This window comes from Barbus barbus (genome assembly GCF_936440315.1).
Source record: "Barbus barbus genome assembly, chromosome: 3".
NCBI classification, from domain to species: domain Eukaryota; kingdom Metazoa; phylum Chordata; class Actinopteri; order Cypriniformes; family Cyprinidae; genus Barbus; species Barbus barbus.
The window spans coordinates 13,193,919-13,215,637 of NC_136731.1; the positions used below are offsets into that span (position 1 = coordinate 13,193,919).

General features: G+C 35.9%; 1 protein-coding gene across 1 annotated transcript; it reads left to right on the plus strand.

The window, feature by feature from the left end:
* Nucleotides 1-2,351: 2,351 nt before the first annotated feature.
* tmc6a (transmembrane channel-like 6a) lies at nt 2,352-19,762 on the plus strand. Its single transcript, XM_079379166.1, has 20 exons — nt 2,352-2,511; nt 3,390-3,504; nt 3,583-3,720; nt 4,647-4,778; nt 5,106-5,214; nt 5,323-5,410; nt 6,280-6,537; nt 6,661-6,827; nt 6,918-7,062; nt 9,069-9,230; nt 11,075-11,223; nt 12,622-12,700; nt 12,913-13,010; nt 13,082-13,177; nt 13,261-13,336; nt 15,167-15,300; nt 16,103-16,279; nt 16,370-16,448; nt 18,195-18,264; nt 18,472-19,762. Exons 2-19 carry the CDS (start codon nt 3,405-3,407, stop codon nt 18,261-18,263), a joined length of 2,256 nt encoding a protein of 751 aa, XP_079235292.1. The 5' UTR covers nt 2,352-2,511; nt 3,390-3,404; the 3' UTR covers nt 18,264; nt 18,472-19,762.
* Nucleotides 19,763-21,719: the final 1,957 nt, after the last annotated feature.

The window sequence follows — 21,719 nt, forward strand, 5'->3', positions numbered from 1 at the left end:
TAACTGCAGAAGTAGCTCATTGTTTGAGAGTTGACCACGTGGCCTCAATCTGTAGGGACTCATTCAAAGTTTTTACACACACTTTAACCTCTTAACTGTCACCCCCCCTTTTTGAAAACTTTTTGAAAGTGCACTATTTAAAGTTAAATTGTAATAATTCATGAATGCTTTTGAATACAGATCTAAGATTGGTCTCCTTTTAAAGAAGACAATCAGCAGATTATTGCAGAAGTGAAATATTTTCAAAAAACGAAAGTAAAAAAAAGTTATAAAAGTTTAAATTTACTGTAAATAACATGTACGATACTATTATTATTATATATTATATAAAATAAATATTTTACAAAATATATTTTAATCCAGATTTGGCATAAAATTAAAGCCATATGTCTAAATATGTTGTGTTCCAAATTTGAAGTTGATATAAAAAAAATTGAGGTTACTATGCAATTTTGTTTAGGCGTTATACCACAAACAGCCACCGGGTGCCATTCAAACCCCATTGAAGTTTTTTTATGCACTTTTCTGTAAAAAATGGATCAATTTCTCTCTCACTCTTACTCCTATCACAAAATAACCACCAAATATGGAATCCTGAGACTCAGACCTTTCCGATGATATGTATTTTGTCAAGATTATAAAAAGTTTTGATTCTATAAGACCGTAATACATTTAGTCACCACTAAGGGGGAGGAGCCCGCTAAAATATTTTAAAGTACCATTGCTATGGTGACGCAATATCCGATTTCAAAACGGTTTTCACAGGATGAATTGTGAGATTTTAAGCTTTCAAATGATATATAATATATGATGATTACTAATACACGTGATAGGAAAAAAAGGAAACTAATAGAATTTTTGTGTCAAAGGTCAGCGCTCCTATTATGGTGTATATGTTTTGAGGTGCGCTCTTGTCATAAATTAATCTATTACTGCTCCTACATAATTTTTTATAACAAACAGTGGTGAAATATCTATTTAGGAGTCTTGGACCTTTCCAATGATATATAGTTTGTCATGATTAGATTAGGATTTAATGGTAATATATTGAAGTAAAGTTAGGTGTCCCGTATACGGGACGGTGACAGTTAACAGGACACACCAAAATACTTTATTTAGTTTGTTGTACTTTGGATAGAGAGTTGGACTTGTAACCCGAAGGTCGAGGGTTTTAGTCTCAGGTCCAGCAGGGATGGTAGGTGGGGGAGTGAATAACCAACACTCTCCACCCTCACCCTCACCCTGAGGTGAGACCCTTGAGCAAGGCACCGCCCCCCAACTGCTCCCCGGGCGCCGCATCATTGGCTGCCCACTGCTCTGGGTGTATGTTCACTACTGCGTGTACACTTGGATGGGTTAAATGCAGATCACAAATTCTGAGTATGGGTCACTATACTTGGCCACACACCACTTCCCTTTAATGATTCTTTCAGAACTCTGAAAATATACAAGTACTAAGTCCTCTAGGTGGCGCTATTGGTCTACTTTTAATTTAAATGTTCACCTAAAAATTTATATTCTTCATAGCTCGATGTCTTCCAAATCTGAAATAATTTATGTAGTGAAATACATCAAAATAATGATATTTTGAAGAATGTCTAGTCAAAATGTTCTACATGTAGCCTGTGTGTGTGTTCCATAGAAGAAACAAAGTCATATAGATTTGGAATGGCGTATAAGTAGCTGATGCTAGGAATTTTCATTTTTCAATACAGTGTAAAAACAATACAATACAAAACAATAGTTACTTCAATACAGTGGACTCAAAAACTATGTTAGCAACAATAATAAAAGTCCCATTATAGTTGCAAAGATGCTGCAAGTTCTGGAACGCAGCCAGTTTTGTGTACACACACACACACACACACACACATATATATATAAATATGTTTGCAGTGTAGATGGAGATGCTCTCTGTCTGACAGACAAAGAGGGTTTCTTTCAGTAGAAAATGATTTAAGATACAGCCTTATTGCAGATGTTATAGTAATGGATGCTACTGTTGCCATTACATTACCAAACTCAAATATGTACTGTTTGTAATTGTAGCTATCTAATGTGTTGTTACAGGTGTGATGAAAATATGACACGGCCATGAGGTCTGTACCGTATGACTGAGTTGTTGACTGTTATAGCTGACATTTTCAGATGAAGGCTGAGTTATGGTAAGCAGTCTCTACCATTGTATGGCCTCGGTTTACAATTTCACATACCACACTGTAATGTAAAATACCTGTCTCCCTATATACAGTGTTGTATGTGATAATAGTACCAAACCAAAAAAAAAACAAAAAAACTGTAAGACGTCAGCCCGTTCTTGTTTCTTCCTCTCTGCATGTTGCCTGTGGTTTGTCACTTTGAATGCAGTCTGTCAACTGTGAAAATGTTTCTGCTTATTCTCAGAATGGGGATTGTTGAAGTACCAGTCACTTTTTATACATATGAAAACTATGAACAGTGTATTTTCTTCTTAGACTGTGCTGGAAACTTTGCTTAGCAGCAGCTGTTTAGGTGAGTATTGGTGGTGCTTTATCAGAACAAGATGGGTGTTGTTAAATGAACAGCTAAAGTGAGTTAATATAAAAACTAAAATTAGATCTACTGTGATAGTATACTTTAGCATACTTTTTAAAAGAGTACGTACTATGAAAATAATATACTTTAAAATAATATACTTAATCTTGAACTGAATGTAATGTTTGCGGACAATATTTTTGCATGTTAACTTCAATTAAATGAAAATGTATTATAGTTTAAATTTATACTAAAGGCAGGTAATTGAATATACAAAGGCATTTATGCTAAAGCTATAACATTCTTTAATGTCGTTTTTAATGATTAGCATATTTAACTTTAAATTTTAACATCAAATAAAAACAGTTACAGTTACATTATAATCAAGTACTTTACATGTGTGTTACTATGTTAGTCAACGCATCAAAATAAGTGTACTGACAAAATATAAAACAGTGATTTCAAATGTATAATTTGACATTATTACATAGTGGACTTTAGTCACATGGTCACAAATGGTCTTAACGCACGCTTTTATGGCATTAATATTATAGTATCGTACAGTTAAATAAAAACACTTTTAAGAGTTGACCACATTTAATACAATTAAGTGCACTTCTTTTTTACAAGGAATGGATTTTTAATGTAAGGAATGGACAATTATTTATTCTTAGAGAATGTTTATTATGTTATGGCATCTTATGATGTTAATTTTGACATAAATGAAAGACACACTTTTTGTTTTTATTGTTCATTTATGTGGTTTATAAGTAAAAATGCTCTGAAAAATAAACAAATATCGCCTTTTAATGCAAAAATTAATTTCTGATATTACTTATTACCCATCACAACATTTTCTGCTCTGATACTCACAGCTCTAGACAGTCTCGATGGCTGCATCCCAGATCATGGAGATGACTTCCAGTGAAGATGAAGACCAAGACCTGATTGAGCTCGAGTCTATTAGAAGACCATACAGAGCAGTGAAATGTGAGTTCTACACAGCCTGGCATATAGGGAAGAAATAACTTGTTTTAACTCTAACTTCAAACTTTTTTCTGTTTGTAGTTGATCTGACACATGCAAATCAAGAAGACTTAGAAGCTCAGCACTACCATGAGCCCAAACACACGAATGCCTTTCACAGGAATAGCTGGTCCTCTTCAACCCAAAGGGTCCTGTCCTCCATGCCTAGCCGCTCTATCAGTAAGAAAATGTTTTGATGCTGTTTTTCATATAGATTTGCATGCTTTACAATTAATAAAATCATAGCTGTTTCACTAAAATATGCTCTTGTGGCTGTAACACTGGTCCCAAACATAAAAATATATGAATTAATGCATTAGATAACAAAATAATAGTATATGCAAGCAAGCCCTTATGAAAAAGAGCGTACTTTTAGCATACGTTTAAAAAGAATGCCGATTCTGGAAATAAAGAATGCAAATGTATTAACACAATGTTTTTGGACTCTTATAGTTGCAAGTTATTTACAATTATATGAAAATATGTTATAGTACATCTTTATACTGTATTTGATTTCATTATTACTTCTGTTGTGTACAGTTCTGTCTTTGAAATATGGATAAAGTGTACTGCTGATAAGCATTTATGGTTTTAAATACATTTGTAATCACACAATATTATATTATCTGCAAGTACATTTTTTTTTTAATTAAACATATACTTTTAGTATTTGAAGTACACCACAAGTTCTCATTCAATACAATTAAGTTCTAGAAGAGTCCTCTTAACTGACTTTGCCATTTCTTTAAATCGATTGCTAATTTGGTGATTTTTTGTGGTTGTTCTCCTCAAGTTCACACAGGTGTTCTAGCAGAGGAACCCTGTAAAAAAATCACATTAAATATCAACATACACTAATGTTCGACAACCACAAAAAGTCTGTAGGCCTTTTGTGCTTGTCTTTTTTTTTAAATAAATACCACTATTTTCCCTGTTAACTGCAAGTCCAATTGCACATTATATTTTACGGTACTTGTAGTTAGTTACTTGTAATACAGCTATTGCACATTGAGATACAGAAGAACAGAGACTTCTCAACTAACAATGTTCCAGTTTCTAGTGCACAATGTCAATTTATGAGCCTTTCATGCATTGCCCTTTCTCAGGATTTAATCAGTCGACTGCGCTTTCCCGATCCACCGATACACGAAGAAGACGACCTCTTAGCGTTGTGTCCACCGCTTACTGCGATACAGACCAGGATGTCTTCAGAGGGCAGGAGGGCTGCGAGAATGATGGTTTGCAGCAGTAAAACACTCACGATGCCAACTATTTGAAGCAAATAAGACTCATATCAAGAGGAATCAATTTTTTTGATTGATGTACTTTGAAACGCACTGCAACTTTCAGAACTTCCTCCTCAGTGATAAAGAAAGTTTACTGAAACTACAGTGCAACAACCACTTGTTCTATACTTCTCTAATTTAACTTCACTCTTATTTACATAAAAGTCTGAAAGGCCCAGCAACAAGAAACAGGATGTTTACAGACATATTTGGAGAAAAGAATCTTTATTAAGTTTAAAAGTGGACTTCTAACACTTTGTTTCTGTATTCTGGTCCTAGTGATCCAAAATGAAGACCTGCTAAACAAACTACAAGGTTTGTCTGCTGGTGAATGTGTGCATGTGTTGCGTGAAATGCCCCTTAGTGTCTTGGAGAAGCGCCGGATCAGGTATAGAATTCAATGTATACTCACTTTTAGACAGCGTTATTACATCTTTAAAAGAGTGCAATAATTCTGGTTCATTTCTTTGTATCTTATCTAAATGTGTCTTTTTAGAGCTTGGTTTGTCTGTTGGGATTCTGGACTGCCTCTCTCTGCTAACAGAGTCCTGTGCTGCCATCAGTATAAAGCTTGGTTCTTGAAGGTGAATGTCTTCTTGCACAGTAACATTAAGATCAACATTAAAGGGTTACTCCACCCCAAAATGAAACTTTTGTCATTAATCACTTACCCCCATGTCGTTCCAAACCTGTAAAAGCTTTGTTCGTCTTTGGAACACAATTTAAGACATTTTGGATGAAAACCGGGACGGAAGACATTGTCAAAATAGTCCATCTGCTATCAGTGGTTCAATCTGAATTTTATGAAGTGACGAGAATACTTTTTGTATGCAAAAAAAAACAACTTTATTCAACAATTCGACTCCTCTGCGTCAGCATAGCACCATTTTGGAGAGTATACGCTGCACAAAAACTGCGTACGCTCTTTTGTGTCAGCGGCACCACATGGATACGTTGATTTGAACGAAAACAGCATATCCGTGTGGTGCGTCTGACACAGAACAGCGTACGCAGTTTGCATAAATAGATGTCTTAAATGTCTTTAATACTCAGTAATTTTTTTTGCAGTTAATTAAATATCAGGCGTTCCTGTAGCTCAAATAGTAGAGCATGGCGCTAGCAACGCCAAGGTCATGGGTTCGATACCCAGGGAAAGCAAGAGCTGATAAAATGTAAAAACTGTAACTTGAATGCAGTGTAAGTCGCTTTGGATAAAAGCGTCTGCTAAATGTAAATATCAAGGGTTTTATCTACAATCATTTTTCAGTTTTCTCTCAAGGCTGATTTTATGCCTTCATTGCTTTAACAAAGTAAGGGGACACTAATTTGTACCCTATTCATACAAATAACCATTGACTGTGGTAGTTTGAATATTTCATATGTAGATTTTCCGGAGTTTAATCAACAGTTCTTGGTTCATTAACCTGTATGCACACTTGTTTGTGCTGCGTAGGTTTTGTGTGATGGCTGCTACGGTAGAGTCTTCCAGCAGAAATCCATACAGCTCTGGCAGGGAGTGCTTAAAAACATCAGCGCTCACTTTGGCACTGGGATTCTGTCCTATTTCATCTTCCTCAGAAGACTGTTACATTACAACATCCTCCTCTTCCTCATCACCGGCCTTTTCCTGGTCCTACCACAAATCTCTAATCCTCCATCATCAAAAAACATACCCGCAGACACCGCTGATCTCTGGATGCTTACTGGCACGGTAATATATGTATATTTTAAAAAGTTGGTGCTTTATATTAGAGTTTCCTCTCCCTGGAAATTTAAGATGGCCCACATTATATTACTTGGACTCTGAATGCTTTGTTTTTTTGTTCCTCAACAGGGCATTCTCACAGACTCTGTGATGTTTTATGGCCACTATGCCAACTCCAACAATGGAAACTGCAAAGGGGAAACGAAAATGTGTCCAGAAAATTACAACATACCACTGGCGTATATTTTTACTATTGGAGCAGGCATGTTTATCACATGTGTAATGCTTGTTTACAGGTTTGTCTATTTTCCTTATACATTGTGTTAATTCAATTTCACATAATTAGCTTGCTCTGTGATTAAATCAGATTTTCTTCATCCTTTCAGGATATCTAAATCATTCGGAAGGAGTTTCCGCACATTCAAGACTACCAGTAACCTAGCTTTAAAGGTTTTCTGTTCTTGGGATTTTAAAGTCAGCAAGAAACAATCTGTTAAGTTGCAGTCGGGAAAAATCTGCATTCAGCTGAAGGTTTGTGTCAATATGACTCTTCATGTTAAAAACTCATTTATGCTCCAGAGAAGTAATAATTGCAGTGAAAAATGCCATACACAAGCATGTTGGGATATTTGAATACATGTGTACACCGTAAAATCAGACAAAATGTTCTGGTTAAGGTCAACATAGTGATATGAATAAAAAACACTCGTTTAGCATATGAAACTAGCATACATTGAAAAAAGATTAGGGGTGGATAATATAGATTATAATTTTGTCTAGTGTTCTTATGAATGCTTTTAGCATGAAGTTTAACTTAACATTTCTTCATGATTTTGGTCTGTGTTTGCCTTACTGAATGTGGTATCCTGTGCTGTCAGCAATAATTTACCACGGGATTTCCATGGGCTTTGTTTGGTTACTGTCAGTTTTGTGCTGACTGGTGCAGTTCTGCAAGATATTGCTATGAAAACAAATAAATGCCAATAATAATAAACCAATTTTGGTCAAATCTTTTGTAAATAAGATAAGAAAAAGATATTGCTAACCCTAAACTGCAACTTCCACTTTATTAACTTTCTAAAGTATCAAAAAGACAATGCCAAAGAGGCTTATAATAGCTGGATCTGGCAACATGACGGAGGCTGTGCCTGTGCCCTCTCTCACAAATCTCTCAAGTAGGCTAATGTTAACTCCGTCAGCATCTCGCAGACACAGTTCTCATTTGTTTTCACACCACGATGGACACTAAAAATTCTATCAAACTGACTAAATTGAATTAGCTATACATGCACACACTCATAAGGAGTTTTAAATGGCAAATTAGTCAGATCTGATTTTTGAACATGAAAAATTTAATTCAGCTAAACCGTTCTCAAACCAGGTTCCCACAGGCTGGTCAACCACTTTAATCACCCAGAAACCAACCTGAGTGTTGTAAAAACCAGCAATAACCTTATGCTGGTTTTAATGATGTGTGCCATTTGCAAACACTTTAGAATACTGTTCTGTAATTAATTAATAACTAGGAACAAATTGGTTACACGTTATTAATATTGTAGTTAGCAATTTTCGACAAGAAACGCTGATTAATGAATTAAAGCACATAGTTTTAACTCACTATTTTTTTTTTATTTTTTTTTATAGTTTTTCAATCCTCCCAGAGAACTATTAAAATACATTAAACAGTATAGTAGTTTCATCTAATAAATAACTAGGCTGCATTAACATTTATTCATCATCACTTACACAATCAATAGCAGACTTTTAAGTTGTTTAAGTTGTTAATAATTAGTACATTTTATCATTCCTTTTACGGATCTGTTTACTGACTATGGAAAATTTGAAATTCTGTTTTCAGTACTACTCCTGTTGTTAATTTTCTGGCATTGCTCTGATATTATTATTTGCATTCATTTAATTTTTACACATAATCACAGCTTAAATGTCAGCTCAAGTCCTCACTTCTTACTGACTCGTGAGAGCATCACAGAGACTAACATTTTGAGTCATGAGCCAAACCCCAAATGCCAAAACACTGTAACTTATGATTTATTTATTTAATGTACCTCACTGAAATGTATGGTTCTATGTATGTCTCCTACCATAGTTTTGGATATTAGGAATGGTGAGATTCTGTGCTTTATGATTAGGTTTTGTAAGTATCAACATCCTTCAAAAGGAATGAATAGCTTTTTAGAACAGTATTCTAAGGTCAATATCATGGTAACCCACTAATAATGACTCAAGTGTTACCAAATCCATTAGAAGGAATTACTATCCAAACCCTTGTTTCTTGTTAGTTAATAGCCATTAGAATGTTAATATTGCATTACTCATTTGTTCCTGTGTTATTTATTAATGATGGAATAGTATTCTAATGTTAAAATACTTTCTCCAAACCTACTGCATAAGCTACAACTGTGTTTGGGGACACTAGTGGAGCAGAAGTGACACACTTGAACTATACGTAACATTCCATGCATTTTGTTGACTTTTACAAAGAAGCTTGGATTTGAGTGATTCTATTTTTGTTTTAGGAGATGCTGTCTGAGCTCAGCTGCAAAAAACAGAAGAGAAACTTGCATTCAACTTTTGGCTGGTTGAGTCTACATTTTGTTGTATGGTTCATTTGCTTGCTTTGCATAGCTGCCTGCATGCTGGCTGTTTACCACCTTCACACTGACCAGGGCAATTCCAAGGTAAGGGTCTGGTCATAGTCTTGAATAGAAAACAGGAAGGCAACAGGATGCTTAATCACACAGTTGATGATAGAAAATACCAGTCACATCCTGTTCAGTTCACGCACCAGTTATTTTTGCTGCCTCATTACAATGCAAACAGCTTTATTTTCAACAACTGCATTTTATGTCAACACTGTCTGTTGGGCTTTTGCCTTATACTGATGTAAAACTGTGACCCTGTCAGTTTATCCCTTGCAAAATTGAGAGAAATTCTGTGCTCATTCACAATACCATTCATGCAGTGTTGGGGAAAGTTGCATTTAAAAGTAATGGATTACAATATTAGGTTACTCCCTAAAAAAAGTAACTAATTCTGTTACTTAGTTACTCTTTAAGGAAAGAAATGCACTGCATTACTTTTGCATTACTTTTTAAATCTGGGCAGGGCTTGCTCGTTTGTTTTTAATTAAAAAATAATGTTCTATTTTTGGCAATTGTAAAAAGCCCCTTCAGACCAAAAGTGAAGTGAATAGAAACAGCAAACAGAGCAGCTCAATCAAACCTTTCAGTTGTGCGTCCATTCTGGATTGCATAAAGAATAGGGTGCAGGAGAAGAAAGTTCAACACTCTTTAGTAATAAAAAAACCAAAAACAAATGCTATTTTTTTCTAAAGTATTTTTTGCTTATTAGTATGGTTGAATTGGATAACAGAAGGTCAGCAGCAAAGACATTGGTAAATAAAATGGGATTAAATATATAAAGGATATTTGTGTTATTTAACATTTTTTAATATTGCAGGTTTGTGTCATATTCTGATTTTGCATTTCACTGATTTTATTCATTTTGAGGAATACTGAATCTGTTTTTGTGCAAGTGAGATGAGTAACCGCATGTTCACATTTAGTCTAGAATTACAGTAAGCATCATGTTTACACAGAGCACACTTGATGCTTTATTAACAAAGTTCGGGAGGAGCACGATCAGATAATTAGCTTGAGAGGAACACAATCACTAATCAACCCAATTAACAAGATAAGAGGTTTATATACACAGAGCAAACTTACCTCTGCTCCTTGACAGGGTTTGTGTGTGTGGGGGGGGGGGGGGGGGGGGGGGGGGGTATGGGGTTTACTCTGGGTTTGGGCCAAAATTTAGAGCTTTGAGCCCTCCCCTTGGACAACACGCCAAATATGCATAACCTTTACTCTGTTTATTATATGTAAGTGTGAACTTGTTAGTGTCAGTCAATAAATGAGAAAACAAGTAGCTGACGTTACTTATTTGAAATTTTTTTTTTTTGTAAATGAAAAAGTAATGCACTACTTTACCAGTTACTTGAAAAAAGTAATCTGATTACTCGTGTTACCTGTAATCCGATTACTCGTGTTACCTGTAATCCATTATCCCCCAACACTGCATTCAAGTCCCCACAATTTACTAGTGATACATTTAACAGGATACTGTACTTGTTACACAGGAAAAAAGTTTCTCAGAATAAAAAGATATACAAAAGCTGGAATGCTAACAGTATGCACACTTTAGGGATAAATAAGCTACAAAGGTATACCTTTAGAAGCCCTGCCTCAGTGATAATATGCACTAATTAACAACTTGATAAATGGAAGTCTTCTGTTTAGAGTGTAATGCAAACAGTTACTAAATACAAGTGTTTTAATTGTAAATGCAAATTTGCACATTTGTCCCCATGGGTTTTATAAAGAAAAAAAAAAGCTTAGACTGCCAATGTTAATTTGTCTAGAATTCTTTCTGCATTTCTGTAAATTCTTCATTTCTTTGTCCTGTAGAACTAAAATAGAATACTTTATTTGATATACTGTGTGTTTATGTCTGTCATATGTAGATGAACTCTTTTGAGAAAGCTGTCGATTTGCTGAAACTGCCTTTGGTCATGTCTTGCATCAGCCATCTATTGCCTGGATTCTTCGACATGTTATCCAGGATAGAACGTTACGACTCTCCGAGAACTCAGATTTACGTGTCCATTGCAAGGTCAGGAAGGCCATAACTTTTTTTTTGCTTACCATTCGTTCACCTAATATTTATTCACTTCCTCACTAATTGTGCTGTGAGCTAAGCTGTATTTCCTTTTAGTGCAGCAGGAAACAAGTTTAACATGCTTCAATGCTTTAAATGTTTGCTGTTCACTCTAGTGTGACATTTTAATTTTAGCATGACTCTTATCTTGAGAAATACCAATAGCAAGAAAGTCATTCAAACAATCTATTAATTTGCATCATTTACTATGTGTGTGTGTGTGTGTGTGTGTGTGTGTGTATCACAAGCAGTTATTTTCATTTAGATTTATATTATGCAATTCATACAGACAGTGCTTTGAACTATACGATTATATAATATGATATGTATTTGATTATATTGATTATACACTCTCATGACAGTGTGTCAAGGTCAATAAGTAGAGTATCTGATCATTTGACCTTTTTATGACACATCAAGATTATGAGATTCTCACATTTCAAATAACCCTTCAAAACCCCGTGATATTTATGATGTCTGTAAGAAAGTTTGTTACTGCAGGCTTGTGTTTGTTGTGTCTTGTGTTTTGTTCCCCACGTGCCCATAATTGGTCCTTCCTGTTTCCTGTCCTCGTTTAGTGTGATTATCTGTTAATTTGGTTCCAGGTGTGTCTAGTCTTCCCCTCATTATGTTTAGTATGTTCCTGGCTATCTTGTCCATTAAAGTCTGTGATCGTGAATCTCCTTCATCTTCTTCGCTGTAGCAGCCGAACCGTGACAGTTACCTAAAAAGTTGTTCAAATGTGTAATTTAAGAGCATGAATGCATGAATGAAATTAATGAATGAAATGAAATTACATGTACAGGATTTTTCTATGCATTTAAAAAAAAAATCATAATTTTGCAAACTTTTCTTTCTTCATTTAAATATATATCACTAATAACAAATACCATATCTGTTCAGTTCCTAATAGTTTAGTCACATTCACACTGTAGGCAACCAGCTTCAGTAGATTTTTGAGTTTCCTCAACTTTTTGTTGTATAAACTTAAGAAGTTGATCAAAGTCAAAAATCTGCTGAAGCTGGTTGCCTTAAACGTTTTAAGTTTGCTCAACTTTTTATTTCAGTACTGTAAAAAATCAAAAGTTGAGAGAACTTAAGCGTTTAAGGCAACCAGCTTCAGCAGATTTTTGACTTTGATCAACTTCTTGTTTTACGTTTATACAACAAAAAGTTGAGAGAACTCAAAAATCTCCTACAAAAATAAGTTGAGAAAACTCAAAAATCTGCTGAAGCTGGTTGCCTTAAACTTTTAAGTTTGCTCAACTGCATGTATTTCCTGTTAAGTTTGTGGTAACATGAGACTTCAATCAAATAACTAAGTCACTGAGTTTTCGGTTTCTTCTTTCGCAGGAACCTGTTGTTGAAGGGTTGCATTTTTAGTGTATTGTGTTACTACTGGCTCAAGAAAATTTCACAAAGTACAGGGCAGGTGACCAAAAACATGACAACTTTTTTTTTTTTTAAATCCAGAGACAGTAATTGGCTGTGTGAAAATATTAGAACTTTTAATTAAAGTTAAAAGTTGAATTAAAAGTTTAATCTTAATTAAAAATATTCTTATGAAAATAAATATTGTTTATATGAGATAATTAGTTGAATATGAAATGAAGAAGGCTTGTTTTCATTTGTGCTTGCATGCAGTGCTGGGAGACATTAGTTGGTCAAGAGCTTTACCGTTTGGTTTTAATGGATCTGCTATTTGCGATGTCGTACATCATCTTAGCAGAGTTTCTGTGGGGGTAAGTACTCACGTTTCCATATGATAGCAGTGATGTTTAGCTGGATGTGTTGACTCTTTCTGCCCCTTCAGGCTGTGTATTAGAAACATCACATTAAGAAAAAGAAAACTAGAGTTTGACATCGCGCGAGATGTTCTGGAGCTCATCTATGGTCAAACGCTTGTGTGGTACTGTCATTTCCTCATGAAGAATCATTACATTGTGTTCTGGTAGCTTTTCACTAACAGTCTTGTCCATGTTCTCTTTGTAGGTTTGGTGTGCTGTTTTCACCTCTGTTGCCTGCAGTTCAAATTGGGAAACTGTTTCTACTCTTCTACCTCAAAAAGGTATAGTTCCTCCCAAAAATTATTTCTGTAATCATTTACTTACCATCATGTTGTTCTTTGAGCACAAAAAGGAGAAGATATTTGCTGAATGTATGTGCTTAGGATAGCAAATGGGTATTCTGGAATATTGCCAAGCACCAAAAAAGCATAATAAAAGTGGATTATGTGACTTACAGTACAACAGTACCGTTACAGTACAACAACTTTGTGAGAAGCAACTGAAAAATTAAAAGATTAGTTCACCCAAAAACGAAAATTCTGCCATTAATTACTCACCCTCATGTCGTTCCAAACCCATAAGACCTTCGTTCATCTTCAGAACACAAATTAGGATATTTTTGAGGAAATCTGAGAGCTTTCTGACCCTGCATAGACAAATGACCTAGAAATGTAGAAAAGATATTGTTAACATAGTCCATGTTTCATTAGTGATTCAACCCCAATTTTAAGTAGCTGCACAAAAATACTTTTTGTGTGCAAAGAAAAGGCATCAGAGACTGGTATGGAAGAGAAGAAACTGTTGAATAAAGTCATTATTTTTGCGCAGAAAAAGTATTCTCGCAGGGTGAGTAATTAATGACATAATTTTTGTTTTTGGGTGAACTCTCCCTTAAAGTTGTTATTTACTCATTTGCATCACTTTTTTTAAACTTCCCATGTCGTAATCGGCCACATGAAATTCAGGAATCAATGGGATCAATGACATCAAACCTGGTGCAACACATTTAAAAGCTATTTTACTACTACAATCCATCCCTCTCCATTGACTTTTTACGGGAAGCTGCCTCCTTGTCATTTCTGACTTATAACAAAAAACAGAACAATGTCCAAAAGCTGCTATTTGACAAAGTGTGCAGCAAACAAGCTAAAAAACACAGAACTACAATTTAAGCTATCGACCCAAAAAAATTAGCGTTTAAAGAGTTAGTTCACCCAAAAATGAAAATTAGCCTGTGTTTTAATGGGTGTTTCTCGAGGCATCCTAGGTGTGATATGACTTTCTTCTTTCAGATGAATTCAATCAGAGTTATATTAAAAATTGTCCTTGCTATTCCAAGTGTTATCATTGTAGTGGGCGGCTGTTTCTGTTGAACAGTCCAAAAGATGTCAAATAAAGCGTGGCGCATCCATAATAAAACGTGCCTCACATGGCTCCGGGGGGTGGATAAAGGCCTCCTGAAGTGAATCCATGCATTTTTATAAGAAAAATATCCATATTTCAAATGTAATAAACACCTACAAGGAGGCAGCTTCCCGCAATACAAACTCAGTGGAGAGGGTTGCATTGCCCCCGCCCCCGGTGTGGGTGTGGCCTAAATGTGCTCTGTCTCTATAGTGCTTTTTTAAACCTTGAGAAAAAAATGTAAAAACTTTACCTTTAGAGGCACTGCATTGACAGTTTTGTACTGTATCTACCCTTAAATGGTTCATAGTAGTACCATAAGGGTACATATTAATATATTGCAACTCTAATATGCACCTTTTGGGGGTGGATAAGGTACAAAGTTGACCCTCTATGGGTGATCTTGGTGGTTATGTATACCTTTCTTTAACCTTTCACCATCCAATTTGTATGGAAAATGGAAAAGAGCAGCTCTGGCTGTTTAACATCTCCTTTTGTGTTTCATGAAAGACAGACAATAATACAGGGTCAGAAAGAAAACAATACAGAGTTGCAATGACATGATGTCAGAAGTTTCATATGTTCCTTTTGCTGCAATGTATTATATGAAGAAATTGTGTATTTAACTTTATAATTAATTAGAGATGTTGTATTTATGTCATTATCCAGGGTCAATTACATGCATATGTTTGTTACTCCCTTTATAGACTAGTTTGATGATGAACTTCCAACCACCCAGGAAACACTGGAGGGCCACTCAGATGAACACATTATTCATCCAACTCCTGTTTTTCCCCTCCTTCACTGGGGCCCTTGCATGTGTCATTTATACAATGTGGAGGTTTGTCTCTTCAGAGTATACATTCACATTCTCCAGAATATTTCCGATGGAGGACCAAATCTGGTAAAATCAATAATAAATAATGTATTAATTCACACCCCGGAGCTTCCTTTCTACAAGGTGATTTATCATACTGGTAAAAAAGTCAATTTGATGATTTTAAAGGGAGAAAGACAAGGAGAGACTCAGGTTAGTGCAGTTAGTAAACACACTGTGATAAAGCAGGGAGATGAGCGATGCAGGATATCAGGCGAGTATGGCCGGATCTCTAGACTAGAGACTTAGCTTGTGGTTGGAGATCAGAATCTCCTTTCTTCCCAAGGGAAAGTCCTTGGTAGCGGATAGGATGATGACAGGCTTTGAAAACAAGTGCAGGCAGCCCTGCGGTCCAGAGAGTGGATCTGTAGCAGAGATCAACAAGACTAGATGAAGAGTGAGGGGCAGAATGTGTTCTTAAAGGTGAGCTGATGACTGTGAGCAGGTGAAGGTGATTAGAATTCTGGTGATTGTGAACGAGTGGGTGGTGCTGGAAGGTCCGATGCTGTGTTGTTGACTGGATCCATGACAGAGCTGTTTCAGAAATAATTCTCATATTGTTCCAGATCCCTCTGTTTTCAGTGGAATGCAAAAGATATTGAAAGAATGTTTCAGCAGGTTCTGTCCTCCATGTGGTCCTCCATAGGCAATCTCATATGTGCACACACTCAATCTCATCATTTTTACTGCATATTTGTCTTGACACAAAGCAAATTATGTCAGTTATATAGAGTCATTAAAGTGCAAGTGTGTTTTGTTCTTTTAGGGTCAGCCCCTCTTCTGATTGTGGGCCCTTTAGTAACCTCGGCAGCATGCTTTTCTTAGGCAAGAAATGGATCAAGGGCCTGGGCACGTCGAACCCCAGTTTTGTTTGGCTCAGCTGGGCTTATATTAACCTGGTGGACAACCCTTTGTTCCTCTTCATCACTGTAGGCCTGTTCCTGTGAGTACTCCTCACTCGTGAGGCTGTTGGGTGCATGAGAGATCAGATTTGGGTCTTTTTTTTTTAATTGTCATCTTTGTCTCTTTCCAGTGCCATTATATACATTCACATGCAAGTTTTGGATGGCCAAAAGATGATCATTGCTAGGTTACAAGAACAAATAGACAATGTGAGTAGTATGAGTACACTAGGATTTCAAAAGTAATATAACATTACTTTTGAAAGAATATACGTAAGTGTGAACTTAATTTTATGTTTTCGGGCACTTAAATGCATGATAATTGCAGTTAAATGAAAATGTATTTTAGCTTAAATTTATATTAAATGTAATTTGTTGAACTTAACAGTGCTCTTTCATGCACTTAAGTAGGACTTAAGTACCTTAAGTAATTTCTAAATTCTTTTAAAAACGTTTAATTTGACATGATCAGAAATTGTCTTAAAGGGGACCTATTATGCTCCTGATATCTCTGATGTCCCCAGTGTGTGTATGTGAAGTTTTAGCTCAAAATACCCGACAGATAATTTTTTATAGCTTGGTAAAATTGCCACTTTTAAGGTATGAGCCAAAACGCTCTGTATTTGAGTATGTTGCTTTAATGCAAATGAGGTGGTGCTCCCGGAAAAGAGGGCGGAGCTTCAAGAGCTGAAGCTGTCGCATTAGCAGTGCTAGCCTTTGCAAATAAACGTTCCACTATTAGTACAAGCCTTTTATTTTTACAGAAAACATACTCGGTCAGTCATCTGATTATACTGTGCATAATAAATTAGTGTTTATGAATGACACAGATGGGGAGCATGGCAGGATAAAAATAACAACATAGCTGGTCTCATGGTGCATGGCATGCTATCACAAACTTTATAAGACCCACTCGTGATTATGAGCTCAACAAACTCAAGCGATCGACTCACATTGCTTTCATATGCAACTTTTAACGACCACATTACTATTCCCGATCATTCATGGGCAGCACCAGTGAGAACAGACAGAGACAATGGTAGCTTTAGCATCATTAGCCTTACAGAGTGCCAAGAAGCTCCTTCAGAAGGGCAATTTGGAAAACATACGTGTGAAACTTACTTTGTCTGGAGCTGGCGTTCACGCACGAAGCGTTGGTATTGATCCCTACACGTATTGGGGACTTTACCAATTTTTTCTGGGACATTTCCTTAGACAATGAAACTTAACCACAGTGTCCTCAGCGGCTCAGATGGAGGGAGTCTGTGGAGACTCCTATGTTAGTTAGATCATCCCAAAACACAACACTTGAAAAGCCTCTTTGGCGCTGACATTGTATATCTCCAGCAGCTACAGTAATCAGTAACGTTAATGGCGGAGGCGGACCACAGCTTCTTGCTCAGGGCTGTGTTTATGCTTATAGGGTCACAAATGGGCAGGACTTTTTCCCGCCCATTTGAAACTGCTTGTACTGAGAGACTGTTTATGATTTTATTAGATTATAAATAAATGAGTGGGTGGATTTTTTACCATTATACGCTGGTTGTTTTCACACACTGCGGCCACACAACTGTGTTCAAACACCTTATAAAAGTGATTTTTGCATAATAGGTCTCCTTTAACATAATCATGAAACTAAGTCTCTGAGTGATTGGTTTTTATACTATAAATAAAAAATATATTAAATAATATATAATAAATATAAAAATATATACTTTATACTAAATAATAAAAAAAACAAAAAAAAACTTTTTAGCATGTTTTTAAGCCATTTGGTTTACGAGGAAAGACAATCCTCTCCTCAACCTGCCATGTGATTTGAGATGGCATTCATTTGTCTAACACACTCGGTGCGGGATCATTACAACACAATAGCAATGCCTTCATAAGCACCACAAATTACAGTGTTTTTGACAGCCTAATAATTTCTTGTTATCATCTCATCTGGCGTCTTAGGAGGGTGAAGATAAGAAGTTCCTTATAGATAAACTGCAGGCCCTCAATGAGGCGCGTGCTCAGCAGTAAGGTGAGCTTTCAGTCTGTCCTTTTAACTAGAAATTCCCATTTTGCTTTCCTTTGAGCATTCAGGATGTTTGATGTTCAGATAAACGAATGTTTGACAGATCAATGCAAATTCCACAGCTGCCAGCTTGTTGCAGTAGTTGATTTCCTTCTTGTGAACAGGGCTGTGTTTCCATAACCTTGTCATCTGTTGATTACTTGTTTTACCCAGGAAGTCTGGATTCTACAGAAATGAATCTGGAAGAATGCATTGGGGTAACCCCTTCAAAAATATACCTGAGAAACCGGTGCATCTTATATACTCGAACAACAGCTGTTTTTTGGAGACAACTTACACTGATATTTAGTAGTGTTATTGTTATTTAGTCATATAAAAATATTTCTAAATGTAAAGGTTCATTTTTGCTTATGGAAATGTTTTTGTCTGTCAGCTCTTTATGCCACTGCTCAAGGACTCGATTTTTTGTATGGATGAGGATGTGATAGTTTTAAATATTTAGAGAACTATTTCAAAGAGCAACAGACTATCAATAGTGTTTCTTGTGACATGTTAATGTCAAGTCAAGTTATGTTAGTATTATTTGTATAGCGCTTTTAACAATGCAATTTGGGTCAATGCAGCTTTACATCAGCTTGATATAAAGCTGGGTGGCTTTATATCAGCTTCACAGTATTTAGACGGGGAAATAGTGTGTTGAAATAGTGTCATTCTCCTCTGGTTTACATTCACTTCAGTAAAATTCACTTCAGTTGATCTATCTGCTGTTGTTTTGAAAGTTTGAAATCAATGAATAAATGCAACATATCTGTAAATGACAATTATTTGTGAATAATTGCTGTTATTTTAAATGACTATTCTTGATATCACACAATTCTGTGAAAAACCTGTGTCTGATTTGTCAAATGCCGCATTCCTGCATTTATTTTTTGTATACTGTATACTGTATAACATCTCCACAGTGCTAATGTCTTTTGATGAATAATTGTTAAATAAATGTTGTGATAGAGATCAGCTGACAGAACACTATACTCCTTATTTTCATTGGTGTATTTCCCTTTGAACAAAGACTGCTGAAGCCACTTAATAAGACATTGTAATGTACAGTATGTGGTATGGGCTACAGATTGAACCTGTCAGACTGAAATCTGACCTGAGCTCAGAATCCCATCACATAATGCATTCTGTGGGAGGAGTTTCTTTTATCTGTCTGACATCCTCCTTATAAAGGAGCTGTAAGGAGCTACTTTAGCTCATTTGGCTCCATCATCACACCATATCAACTACAACAGTCATTAAGTCACCTGAGGAAGGTATGTGTAGTTTAGGCTTTACCAATTACATTTACATTTTCTACATATCTTAATCATTGAATTAATTGGTTAACTTTGTTGGTTTTGTGTAATTGCTTGTTTTATGGTTCTTTAGCTAATAACATTTTACTGAATCTGTATAGGCACTATAAAACATGATTTTTCAAAGTTGTAAATAAAACCAGATTACTAAAGTATGTCCAAGAAATTATTTCAGTCGTGTCTTTGTGACGTTAATTTATGAGCGAAAACAGTTAAAGTAAATCCTACCATTTTTTTCCCAGTGTAGTTTATTCAACAATGCAATCCTCTCAGCGTTTATACATCCACCTCCCAGATGACTATACAGAATTTCAAACTTCTGGAGAATGGGTAAGCTGACTAATTGTTGCAATGTCAGAAATTTCTTTCCTGCCAGGAATTGATATTTCAAGGCCATTTTATACCAAATAATTAATTCATTCTTTCTAATAAATTCTTAATTTGAATGGCTGTTAATTATAAAATTAAATCAACATGAAAACTGGGTATAATCCAAAAGATATAATAGAATAATACAAAACACATCACAGCTTTAACATGCAAAATGACTGACAGGCAGAAAGAAAGAGGCTCAAAGTCATCTGATTGGCTGAACAAAGGAACGAACCACAATCATATTTGTTTTTCATGTTGCCAGCTAGTTCCATTCCATAAACAATCGTTTACAATGCCTTTAATTTTAATTTCAATCTGTTTTAGGCACAAGCTTGAGGTTTGGGGTGAGATGCCGTGATAGGCTCTAGAATACCTTGATGCTAGACACATAAGTGATTTGGAAAACGGATGAATGGAAATATGCAATTTGATTGATGTCTTGCCTACCTTTCTTCATAGGACCATGGGATTGTTATTACAGATTTGAATCCATGTTTGACAGAGAGAGAGCTTTGCAGCTACTTTGAAAAATTTGGGACAGTTACAGAATGTGTAGTAAGTACTTGTATAACTGGGCAAATATATGTTATATGTTATATTAATGTTAATGCTGACGCTAAATCAACTTCTACAGTTGGTGATGATTTGTGTTGCTTTAAAAAAAATAGACCAAATGAACTGTCTTGCTTGCAAATATTTAAAAATAGTAGAGTTTAAAAACAACAGCATCTCAGTATGTTTGATCAAACATTTAACCCAGTCAATCTAGTGCTGAATTTGTCCATATTTTGACCCAGGGTTGGGTTGCCAAACTTTTGTCTGTAGTGTACTTAGATGACCTCATATTTTGACAATCTTTACTGTAAAACTTTTACTCCTCTTGTAATTTGAGAACTTTTCCCAATGAACAGTTCACAATCGACAAGTCATCAGGATGGTCAAAGGGTGTGGGCTTTGTGAGATACTCATCTTCAGAGGAGGCTAAAGTAGCAGAAGAAGCTGGGCCACACTACCTTGGAGGTTTTCACTTACAGATCAACAAAGTTGTTACACCAAAAGTGAGTCAATCTGCTGTTTTTAGCAAGAAGGCCTGTAATTCCTTCTTAAAAGACCAGCTTAGACTTCCATGCTGGTCTGGATTTGCTCATGCTGGTTTGGTGCTGCTTATGAGGGTGACCCAACATAGCCATGTCCTTCACCAGCAAAAATGGTGCTTCTGATTAATCTGTGCTGTGTTTTTCAAGAGCAGCTATGGTCGCATATTCTGTCTTTACCAATAGAGTTCAATGGAACTTAGTTGTCTAACGATGCTTTTGGGAAATGCACCCCAGGTTCACCAAAATAAGCTTGCTAAGATTGATTGAAGGTGTGGTCACATTTACTGTGGCTCTGCGAAATTTTGTGTGTAAGTTTCGCTCATATTCAGGTTGGTCACATGAATTCGCTATTAAACCTGCTTGTTTTGAAAGTGGCTTCTGTGTAAGCTTTTACGTCTCTACGCTATTGAGTATAAGTTGACAGCGGACCTTTCATTACATGCAAAATTCCGCTGCAGCTTTGCTAATGTGATCGCACTCTATAAGGACACTAGCATCCCATGCCAAGGACCAACATCCAAAACAGGGCGGATCTTTTCAAAAGGATTCCTCTAGAAATCTATTCAGTAACATACATTTATTTCAATATGCCAGTTGCTTGGTTTGGGACTGTCAGCCAATTGGTGTTGTCATG

Excerpts from the sequence above, each read along its gene's own strand:
- tmc6a (XM_079379166.1), top strand. The coding sequence starts at position 3,405 with ATGGCTGCATCCCAGATCATGGAGATGACTTCCAGTGAAGATGAAGAC. Across the intron at positions 6,828-6,917 it reads TGTGTAATGCTTGTTTACAG|GATATCTAAATCATTCGGAA; the intron begins GTTTGTCTATTT and ends TCATCCTTTCAG. Across the intron at positions 9,231-11,074 it reads CTGACCAGGGCAATTCCAAG|ATGAACTCTTTTGAGAAAGC; the intron begins GTAAGGGTCTGG and ends TGTCATATGTAG.